Source organism: Macaca mulatta, chromosome 2, assembly GCF_049350105.2.
Source record: "Macaca mulatta isolate MMU2019108-1 chromosome 2, T2T-MMU8v2.0, whole genome shotgun sequence".
NCBI lineage: Eukaryota > Metazoa > Chordata > Mammalia > Primates > Cercopithecidae > Macaca > Macaca mulatta.
In genome coordinates this window covers 79,702,674-79,714,451 of record NC_133407.1, presented here as the reverse complement: position 1 = coordinate 79,714,451, position 11,778 = coordinate 79,702,674, and the positions used below count along the sequence as shown (strand labels likewise).

Sequence of the window (11,778 nt, the reverse complement as noted above, 5' to 3'; positions counted from 1 at the left end):
TTTTAAATTATTCTATTTGCAGCTAGAGGAGAAATGTGAGATCATTTCTTTCCTTTCTGCCAATGGCAAGCTGATTTCCCCAGACCACGTGGACAACTGAACATTAAGTCTAGCGTGCTTCAAGTCTCCCGACTCCTGCCGGGCCATCTGTGGGCACACACACATCTAGGCTAATACACTGGATGGGGTAAGGCAGTCGACACAGCATCTCTGGTTTGACTACCGGGATTGTGCTATGTAGCTATCCCATGTGTCTGCCGCATCTGTTTATTGGACAGGGAAAGAAACTGTATTCAGCAGAGTGCACACAGTTACTGCCATCCATTCTTTCGTTCATACATACATTTTACTACGCTCTCCACGTGCGTTCCGAGAACTGGATCACAAACACACATACTCAAATACACACACACACACACACACACACGTGTTCACCGAACCTCACCCAGACTCAGGCCCGGACAAGTACCCCGCCCACCCAAAGCTCCCCGCCCTTCCGCCTGCCTCTTCCCACCCTCTCCGACTCCACGTGGGCGCACCCCGGCGCCAGGCGGCAGCGCTGCCCAAAGAGCCCCTCTCCTGCCCCGGCACTGGGAGGGAAGGCGCGGCCCTGGGGTCGGACGGACAAAGCGGGCGTCCAATCGAGCCCGGCACTGCCTTCCCGAAGGGAGGGAGCGGCAGCTCGGACGGGCCCAATGAGCAAGGAGCCCGAGTGGGACTTCCTCCCGGAATCCCGTTGGCCAGAATAGCGGGGCCGTGGGTGACACGTAAGTTGGGCGGGAGGTGGCGGCGCGGCAGAGGCTCCAGCCGACCCGTCAGTGACACCGCTCTGCCGTCCCCAAAACCAGCCGAGGCAGCTGGCCCCCACCCTTCCACCCATTGGGCAGGCCGCGCCGGGGCGCCGCCCGGAGTCATGGTCCCTTTGTTGGGCGCGCACCCCCTCCCTTAGGTGGCAACAAAGTCGTGCAGTGGAAGCCGCCGCGAGGGGGCGGGGAGCTGCCAGGGCGGGACTCCAAGAGCTGCCCGGGGGCAGCGGGGCCAAAAAGTGGGAAGGAGGAAAAACGGCAGGAGGCATCTGGGGACAGGCGCGAAGGCAGCCGGCTCTGAAGTATGCGGAGGGCCCCCTCCCGGCCCCGGGCATTCGCGGAGAACGAGCGTCGCAGAAGTTTGGCTGCAGCTGCCCGGGCGGCGTCGATGGCTGCGCGCCCCGCGACGCGCGGGGGCTGAGCGGGCGCCACTTCCCCTACGGGCCGGCTTTTGTGTCTGGCATCTCCTCCTCATGCTGCGTCTGGCCACCTCCTGCGGCGGCCGCTGCTGAGACGCTCGCTCGGACCAAGGGGAGGAGACGGCGGGGGCGGCCGCGGCGTTGGGTCCAGGCGGGACTATGGGAAACGGGATGTGCTCCCGAAAGCAGAAGCGGATTTTCCAGACGCTGCTACTGCTGACCGTGGTGTTCGGCTTTCTCTACGGCGCGATGCTTTACTACGAGCTGCAGACGCAGCTGCGGAAAGCCGAGGCGGTGGCGCTAAAGTACCAGCAGCACCAGGAGTCCCTCTCCGCCCAGTTACAAGGTACGGCTAACGGGACGCGCGCAGTCGGTGGCCAACTTTGCCCCGCGCCTCCACCCGGGCAGGAAAAGTGGCTTTGGGGAGCTCTTGGCACTGTGGTTGCCACCTCTGACCTTCACGGACGTCAGAGAAGAGCTTTTCAGGACTGCCGGCCCCAGAGTGTCAGGGGAGATGACATTCTCACCCTCCCGCTTCTTCCTCCCAGCGGTTAGGTTTGAACTTGGTAGCACCAGCCCATCGTCCCGCTGGGCGTTTGGTGGGCGGGTGCAGAGAGTCCTTTACCCGAGGGCTTGTCAAAGGCCCAGCGAAACTAGGAGCCCTCCGCCGCTTCTGCCAGCCCTGCTCTAAGGAGCGTTGTTCCGTCGATTCTAGGTATTTGCTTGCTTGTTGACTTTGTCAGTTGCTTAAAACATGGAGAGTTTGGCAGAGATTTCTCACACTGTTTTGTTTTTCAAGGGAAAATTAAGTCATGATCCAGCAGCTTAATTAAAGTCATGGCCCAGTCGAATGGAACCTAGATCTGGACCCGCTAGTTTCTTATTTCTTATTCTTTTAATTTAATAGGATGTTTTCAGAGATGCTGGATGTGTGGGAAAAGTCCACACTATATACCATTCACCATCCTGCAGTAGTTTCTTTCAAAAAAGATTTGCTTGTCTTCCTCAGTAGCTTTTACTTTATCACAGAGCTGCATGTATGTATTTTACAGTAAGCTCGGGAAGTCAGAGGAGAAACAGGTTTTCACTTTGCCATGCACAGCAAACCCAACTTGAGCAAGACCTGTAGAAGAACTTAAAGTTTGTGTCCTTCTATTTTAGAATCTGATTTAATGTAATTTTCACAAACATAATTTATTTTTAATGTAAATTCAGAAACATTACCTCAAAGTCGGCACCATGTCGTCTTGTTAAGGATGTATCCTATACATATTTTTTTTTTGCAAGATTTTACTTGTGGTTAGTTTTCAATACTTATGCAACTTTCTCCCCAACCAAAAAATAATGAATAGCTGTAAGTAGTGAAATGTTGGCAGCCTTTGCTGATGATGCAAATATAGCTTATTTAATATTGCTAGGTAGATAGATGCAAGCTAGAGGAATGTTTCTGTGTATGTGTGTGCAGATATAAAACGGATGCTTCTTCCTTGCTTCAGTTATTCTAAGTGTTTTCTAGTAAAAAATTTAAGATGAGAGAAAATGATACGCATCTGATTGCTTGAACTTACTTGCTCTTCCCAGCTTAGAAGAAAGAAAAGTATTTTTAGCTTACTGAGGCTGCATAGCCACAGGCAATGAAAATACATGGCTGGGCTTGGTTCAAAAGTAAAACCCGTTTTGATACACTCTTAGGTTCAAAAACATTTCTTTAAACTCATTGAAATTTACCCATGAGTTATTGTTGGTATGAGAATATGGATATTTGTTTACTTATTTATTTAGAAGATATCAGTAGCTTCCCTGTGAAGTTCCATGATGTTAGACCAAGGGAAAAATTTGCTGTCTAATAGTACAACAGTACTGGATTTTCGTAAACATGGCTGGAAGGGCCATGTATGGTGGATTATATGAGGTTGTGTGTGCCTTGGTCTCTTAGGAGTCCCAAGAGGGCAAAGGCTGTCATTTTCACCATTACCTCCCCAGCACCACACTGTGCCTGACACTCATTAGGGGAATCAATGCGTGTTTATTCAAACAACAAACAAAAATTATTTGAAACTGTGGTGAGTAAGTTCATCCCAGGCACTTTTGTCTTTCTGAGACTTTGCTTCTGTGTCTTTGCTTTTTGAAAGCCAAATAAAACAACAAGAAAATATTTTGTTCAAGTAGCTCCTTTGCCTCAACGGCCTATGATGGACATTGTTGACTAAGGCCCTGATTTCTGAATAATGGCCTTTATTTGCAGTATTTCATTTTGAAATTTTAGAAATTTCTGTTCTAATTTGCCCTTTCTTTTTTTGGTGGTGGTGGTGGTAGAGGGGAAAAGAGGTGGTAAATGATAATACAGGATCATTAAAATGTACAACTTTTGTTTTGCAGCAGATGGAAATGTTCTACCTAATTTGAATAAATGGCTTCAAAGTTCATTTTTTAATTTATTTTTTTGTCATTTCCTCTTTAATTATGGTGCTGCAAAACTTGCAGTATGATTATGCATTAAGAATTTTTTCACAAGCAGGCTACAGTTTTTTTGTTTGTTTTTGTTTTTTGTGGATTCACTTTTGACTTCTGTAGCATTTATTTTGGATTTCGCATGTGTAGGCCATTCAATGAACATTTTCTGATGGTATGCAACTTTTGCTTCCCTTTTCCAAGACAAATGACATTTTACTCAACAGCACCGTGTGCCACCTGCATAGATGGGCTTTTAGGACATCAGGCTCTCCAGTCTTAATACTTGTTTAGTTAGGTGGGATTGCATGACCTGCCTTGGATTCAGATCAGAATTAATTACTTTACAAAGAGTGGTCTTTTTAGAAATGACTCAAAATTTCAGTAGTTTGGTCCTATAACCTGGTGATGTGCATTTGTTAAGTGAGCATATTTAGGTCACCTTCAATTTAAGAATACATTATACTTCATAGATTCCTTTGAAAGTGTGTTACTTGTAACCCCAAGTTACAAGTTTTATTATATAGAAGAGCCCCATAAATAGAAGATGGCGGGGATGGCATGCAGAAAGGTCAAACACTAGGCAAACCCCTTCCACTATAAAAATATCTATATCTGCCTGTTTATCTCTCCCTCTTAGCAATCAGCCATCTATTTATCTCCCATACGGGTACCTTAATTATACTGAGGAGTAGGGCAGAGGTCACATACTGGTGGCAAAGGTAATAACAATCTTTGGACAGTACAGTGTTTATATAACCTTTAATTTTTTTAAACTGCTTTCAAGTGAGCCATGCTCCACTGTCTGTATCTATAAGCAGTGTTTCTCAGTCTAGACTGCCCATTAGTATCACCTGGTGGCTCCCAGACCAATTAAATAACAGTCTATGGGGGGTGGAACCCAGGCTTCAATAGTCTTTAAAGCTCCCCTGGTGATTCCTGTGTGCAGCCAAGGTTGAGAGCCACACCTCTATAATCTTAAAACTGAGCCACTCCGTGCATTTACTTTACTTGTTTGACCCCAGAGACACTTGAATTTTTTTATCTGAGCATGTGATTTAAAGCAGATTGGCTTCTAGACTGTAATTCAAATTCTACTTCTAAAACCTTTTGTGTGAACCTCCACGTTTTTCTTATTTATAAAATGGAGATTAGAATAACCTATTTTATAGAGGTATTGTGAGGATTAATGAAGGTGATAAGACTGTAGAGCTCTTAGAATGTACTTGGCATATAGTAGGTACTGCTCATTAAAAGTTAACTGTTATCAGAATCCCTTTTGAGGTAAGCTGTTTTATCCCTTCTTCTCTTGCCAGGTTTGTCATGAGTAAAAATTTTGAAATTGGCCGAATTTGTTTATGTAGCTAACCACCTTCTTTTATTGTACCTTAAATGAACATCCAGGAATATGCAGACATCCAGTGTACCTTACTCAGAAGAAAGGACCTTCCTTGACAATTTAAACTTGGACTAGGGTTACTGATTAACTGTGTTCTGGATCTTATCAGATTAGGAGAGGGTGTGACTGCTAAGGTAATAATTATGTGCTGTAAGATCTGGGAGAGAGATATAACTATTTAAATTTTTACAAAAGGCTTTTAGCATAGAGGCAAAGAGCCCGACATTCCTAAAACACAGTATTGCAATGCTTTTGGACTTACAGGGATAAGGAGAAACCATGAAGAAAAAGTTTTTGTAAGGTTTATATGTTCCTATTCCAGATGAATATGTTACAACTATTTAAAATTTAAAAAAAGGTCACAAATGTGGACCCGTAGAAGTGCAGAGTTACAAGTGTGGATTTCTTACATGCATATATTGAGTTGTGGTGAAGTCTGGGCTTTCAGTGCACCCAAAGAATGAACATGTTTACCCCACAGGAAAATTTCCAACTCTCACCCCCCTGCTAGCCTCCCACCTTTTGTAGTCTCCAGTTCCACTCTCTATGTCCATGTATGCTCATTGTATAGCTCCTACTTGTAAATGAAAACATGCTGTCTTTGACTTTTCTTTTTCTGAGTTATTTCCCTTAAGATAATGGCCTCCAGGTCCATCCATGTTGCTACAAAAGATATGACTTATTCCTTGTTACGGCTGAGTAGTATTCCATGGTGTATATATACCACATTTTCTTTACCAGTTCTCTGTTGATGGACGCTTAGGTTGATGCCATATCTTTGCTATTGTGAATAGTGCTGCAATAAACATACAAGTGCAGGTATCTTTTTTGTATAATTATTTATATCCCTTTGGGTATATACCTAGTATTGGGATTGCTGGACTGAATGGTAGCTCTATTTTTAGTTCTTTGAGAAATCCTGATACTGTTTTCCAGAAAGGTTGTACTAATTTACATTCCCACCAACAGTGTATAAGCATTCCCGTTTCTTTGCATCTTTGCCAACATTTGTTGTTTTTTGACTTTTTAATAAAAGCCATTCTGACTAGTGTAAGATGCTATCTCATTGTGATTTTAATTTGTGTTTCTCTCATACTTAGTGATGTTGAGCATTTTTTTCTGTTTGTTGTCTTCTTGTCTAGCTTCCTATTAAAAATGTCTTTTCATGTCCTCTGCCCAGTTTTTAATTTTATTTTTCTTGTCAAGCTGCTTGTGTTCCTTGTAGATTCTCGATATTAGCCCTTTGTCAGATGGATACTTTGCAGATATTTTTTCCTATTTTGTAGGCTGTCTGTTTACTCTGTCGTTTCTTTTGGTGTGCAAACATTTGTTATTTAAGTTAGTGTTTTTTGCGTTGGGCTCCTCTAACACTTAGGATGGCCCACTGGCCTAAGCATGAATACATCTTGTCATTGGTTATTTCTTTGCTTTCAACCTTCCCTAAATCTACTTTTAAAAAGGAAATGTTGGCCAGGCACCCTGGCTCTTGCCTGTAATCCCAGCACTTTGGGAGGCTGAGGCGGGTGGATCACTTGAGGTCAGGAGTTTGAGACCAGCCTGGCCAACATGGCTAAACCTCATCTCTACTAAAAATACAAAAATTAGCCAGGTGTGGTGGCACATGCTTATAATCCCAGCTACTCAGGAGGCTGAGGCATGAAAATTGCTTGAACCTGGGAGACAGAGGTTGCAGTGAGCCCAGTCACACCACTGCACTCCAGCCTGAGCAGCAGAGCAAGACTCTTTCAAAAAAAAAAAAAAAAAAAAAAAGAGAGAGAGAGAGAGAAACATCTCCTTCAGTACAGAACCAGGCTTTTTTTTTTATTCCTTCATCTCCAGCATCTGGTGCCTGGCGTATAGTAGGTGCTCAATAAATAGTTTATACCTATGTAGTACTTATTCTTGGCCTATTAATGTGCATATATATGGTGATATTGTGGGCAGTGAGATGTAGTGGATGCAGGCTGAGGCGTCAGAGCACTTGAATTTGATTTCCTGCTGTCTTATTTTACTAGTTGTGTGGTCATGGGCAAGTTATTTAACCTTTCGGTGACTCAGTCTCTTCATACGTAATAATCAGGATAATAGTACTTACAAAAGGTTATCATGAGGATCAATAGTGTTAGCTGATGTGCAATGCTTAGAAGGGTGTAGCTTGCATTTTGGATGATTGAGGAAGCATATATACAACAGAGTGGTTCATAGACCTCAGCAATTTAGACCACAAGTGTGGGCAGTGTGTGGTAGGTGTACTAATTTTCAAGTGCAACGTTAGAACTTATGAACTAGACATTGTCTATTAAATGGACATCTTCACTGAAGTGCAACTTAGAGTTAAATGAAGAGACTATCATTTTTGCTTGATTCTGTAGAATATGGAACAAAAATACTCTAAAGTTCAGTAGTTTTTATTTGTATGTAAATTCATTCCCTGAATAAAAAAGATGAAAGCTTCCAAATACCTTTTGAAACTTTGATTCAGTGAAGCATTCTTTTGAATATATATGATTTGCACAGAATCTATAATCGATTTCACACATTGTGCCCACCTTAGTCATCCCTGTAATACGTAACATGCCAACTCTAATGAGAGTACTGGTGTCCAGGTAAATAATTGGTTGCTGTGTAAGATAATTGCTTGTTATCTCGGAGGCTTTAGTTTAAGTTCCAAGTAGATTGGAAGCCTTGCCTTGATTTATTTTTATTCTTTCTTATCTTAGGAAGGACAGTTTCCAAAAGGACTGGGGTACAAGACCACATTACGGTGGCTGAAAGAATAAGTGAATTGGAGTTGGGGAAATGAATACTGACTAAATATGGTGTGAATCAAAGAGCAAAGGATTGGAGAGAAACCAGAAGAGGGCAGGGAGAGAAAAAGGGACACATATCACCTGGTGACTTTTCAAAGTACTGAGGAAGAGTTTTGTTCACACCTTTATGCCCTAAAAGAAAAGCAGCAGGAAATCGTGATGGGAGAGCTGATTGGGGCATTAGATGTGGTTTCAGTGCAAGTCAGGCGTTTACCAGCAGGGTGACCTTGAGCGGGCAAGTAACCTCTCTGAACTTCACCCTCTTTGTATTTGAATTTGGGATAACAATGTCTAACTTGGAAACTTGTATGGATTAGAAATAGTGTACCTAAAGTGACTAGTGTGAGTCCTAGAGAATATTACTACTACCATTTATAAGGTGACCAGAACTACTGTTGCTGAAATAACATTGGGCTTTTTTTTTTTTTTGCCCAGCCTTTACTACATCCAGTAGGTAAGAGTGTTATTAGTGCTGGCCTAAAAGTGGCTCCTTTCACTGTGTACCCTACTTGGCTGAAACTTTTTGATTTAAGATATTCTTAGTCTGTCTTTTGCACCCTTTTGAGCCGTTTTTGGGGCCAAAAAACCCTGAAAATGCTTTACATGATAGCAACTAAGAGTTGTTTTTCATTTTGACAGCCAGGGGTTCTTCTTTAATCATTAAGGACAAAGTGGTTTTGCTACTTTTGCCAGTAGATGGTTTATGAGTTTTATAGCTTTGTTTTGAAGTGAAAGTTATGTATCGTATAGATTTATTATAAAAGAAAAATGATAAACTATATTTTCTTTTTAGCGACTGTCCTTTGGAGTGAATTTATTTTGGTAGAATTTTGAAAATTTACTTGAAGAAATTAAGTTATTTTTAATCCATAACATTTATTGAGTACCTAGGGTTCTCAATATTCAATGCTAAGCTTATTACATGCATTATGTCATTTAACTGTGACACTAGCACTTTAATCTGAATGAGCAATCTGAGGCTTAGAGAGGCTAATTAACTTCCCAGTGTCAAGATCTAGCCTAATGAAACTAAGCTTAGAACTCTAATGTAACTTTTTCCATAGTGCATCATTGCCCTCAAAATTATTTTAGTGTCTCTCATGACAGTATTAATGGTTTTAAGAAAGTAGGTTAGGTGGGTCATATGGGGATTCCTGATAAAATTTAGAATAAAAAATAACAGGTGTACTATTTGATGCAGCATTTCCAGGGTACAAGAAATTTGCTGCTGGTAAGAAAGATTATTTTTGTTGATACTGGAGTTGATTTTATGTGGCATGTAGATGTTACCTGAAGTAACAGTGAATCACATAATGAAAAACTTATTTCCTTTCAATGCTTTCTTAACAAGTAATAGAGAAATTCTCAGTTTGATGCCAGAATCTCTCTCCAAGAGACGTGCTTCTCTGTTTTTCCAAAGAGAATAGACGTTAGGCAGCCAAAGACTTAGCTAGAATTTAATAATTGTTTTGTTGTAATATTGTATTTAATTTTAAATTAAATCTATTGCCAATCATTAATGCTATGTAAATCAGATTTTTCATTTATAAAGTAGTGGTGTAAAAGTTTCCTGTTTAAAGTTTATTTTAAGGAAAAATAAACTTATTTAAATGAATATTTGGTAAAATCAAAAAAACTGTAAAGGTTTTGCATGAGTGTGGTAAGAACTTGCCTGAGGGTGCCTGCGTGTCTGAAGTTTAGGAATGCATTGACTGATCAAATTGGATACAGACACTGAATTTTATAGTTAGTTAACTGAATTCTAAGGTGGATAAGTCACTTACCAGGTGGCTTAAGCTAAACTGAGAGCCCACATATTCTGACTCCCAGTACAAGATAATATCCCTTCACTGCCCTGTGCTATCTCTGTAGACTAGGACCCTCTTCTCTGTGAGAAGAAATGGGCATTGCTATTTTTAAACAATGCTGTGTATTTCTGAATGGTATATTTGTGTTCTTTGTTTTTATTGGCCCGTGAGTGCATATGCAGAAGACATGTCAGTCATTGTCCTTCACCGATAAGCTTTACTGTGTAGGCTCATAGCCTGGAGGGATATGGGCATGAAATAAATTGCTCTCTATAGCCATATGACATTTTAAAAAATACTGCTTTAACTATTTTTCATATATAAAATGTCACAATATGATAGTGAATAGAAAATTAAGATGTGCTGTCATTCTGAAGGATAGGCATTATAGAACATTGAAATGATATTTTTACTTTTCTTTGAGAGTGCATGAATTTAAAAAAATTATCATTTTAGGAGAGTCAAACATTTCATTTTCCAGTTCACATCTCATTTAAAATGGCTCCTTTAATTGGAATCTTTGTTATAAACAGAAAACAAAATCTGCAAATGAAGATATTTAGGACAGCTTTGACGTTGCTTATGTGTTCTCTTGATAATAGCTATGATGCTCTAAAATAAATATTATAAACATAGATTAAAATTTGGCAGTTGATAATTGATTAATTTGGTTCAGAGAAGTTTATCAAGTTTTATGTTAGTGAGATTTATTATTAATAAATAATATTAATATTATAAATCTATGATCCTTGCCCTTCTGCATCAATAGCTCAGTCTTTTAACAGAAAATGTTTTAAAGTATTTTATATTTTATTTAGAGGTTTGGATGCTATAAAACAAGTTAAATTGTATTGATGTCAAACATCACTTTTATTAAAATATGAAAAATAATTTTTTTTACTGTATAGACGGTCATCAGCTCAAAATCTAGATGCCATCCAAATTTGATCCAGGTGGGGGTGAGGCCCCTTAGGTATCCATACAATCTTTAACTATAATTCTTCACGTATGCTTCCTCTTTATCTGTAGATCTGTGAAACCAGAGTCAAATTACCTGCCCTCAACACAGCCAACATACAGTGGTAGGACAGGCATAAAATACCTAGATATTTCTGTTAATAAAAGGCAGAAATGTGAGAAAAATAGGAGTCACCTGTCCATAGGAATTTTGAAATCTGTTGAGGCAAGTGCTCCTGTAGTAGGTCTCAAAGCCTGGGAATAGTTCTCCATGGTTCTTGACTGTACCGTTTGGTTCTTGGTTCCACTCTGAGTCATCTTTCCTTTTTCGTGAAAGGTAGCATATGTTTGCAGCTGAGTGGTTTTTCCAGCCTGCTTCCTACCAGTAGAATTTTAAGGACCCGTGGCCTTTTTAAATTTAGTAGGGCTTCTAACCCTTTTGGCCCAAATAGGCAGTGATCCTGCTGATATAATCTTCTCAAAAAGTTTGTGGGTCTCCTGTGAAACTTCTTTGAATTTTCTTCATTAGACAAAAGCCGCATTCATATATCTCCTGGAGATAAGTCTTCTCTACTTTGGGCTTGTGTCAAGATCAGGGAGAGACAATGCATGCCCTTAAATTTCCCAAAGGCTCATTATGAGGATCTGAGGAACCCTTAGGAGGTCCTGTGATCTGATTAAATAGTACTCTGAGATACCACTTTTGATCTTTCCAAGATTTTAACAAACCGATTTTATAAGACATCCTCAGCTTTTGTCTTTAGACCATTGTTTTCTGGTTGTGTCTTGGAATTGATCTTTTCTTAAAAGCTGTTTCTTAATTTCAGCATTATTTGCTGTCTAGAGAAGCTAAGAATTTTTGTAACTAATCAAGTCCTGCCTCCTTTTTGTTTAGCGGTCCTTCCCTCAATGTATCTCTTTCTTGTCATAGTTTCCTATGAAGACAGTAAGAAGAAACCAGGTGACGCCTTCAGCACTTTGCTGGTAAATGGCCTTAACTGGATAACTCAGTTCATCTGGCACATTTTATTTTTTTAATTCCCATATAACTGTAAGTGACTGCTGGTCATGTAGCTACATCTAAGTGTGGGTATTGCTAAACCTTAGCCACTACGTAATTTTTAGTTT

At 40.7% G+C, this 11,778-nt stretch overlaps 1 protein-coding gene across 8 annotated transcripts in view; it reads left to right on the top strand.

Moving 5' to 3' along the window:
- Nucleotides 1–796: 796 nt before the first annotated feature.
- The window catches only part of GOLIM4 (golgi integral membrane protein 4), an 85,671-nt gene continuing 74,689 nt past the window's right edge, over nt 797–11,778 (top strand). For 6 of the 8 annotated variants that reach the window (XM_077991634.1, XM_028843830.2, XM_015131672.3 and 3 more), the window contains exon 1: nt 797–1,571. In XM_077991634.1, the coding sequence (XP_077847760.1) occupies nt 1,385–1,571 (187 nt within the window). In that variant the 5' untranslated portion in view covers nt 797–1,384. Of the gene's footprint in view, nt 1,572–1,724; nt 1,941–11,778 lie in introns of those variants that run through there. The other 2 variants (XM_077991635.1, XM_077991636.1) reach the window with 2 other exon arrangements.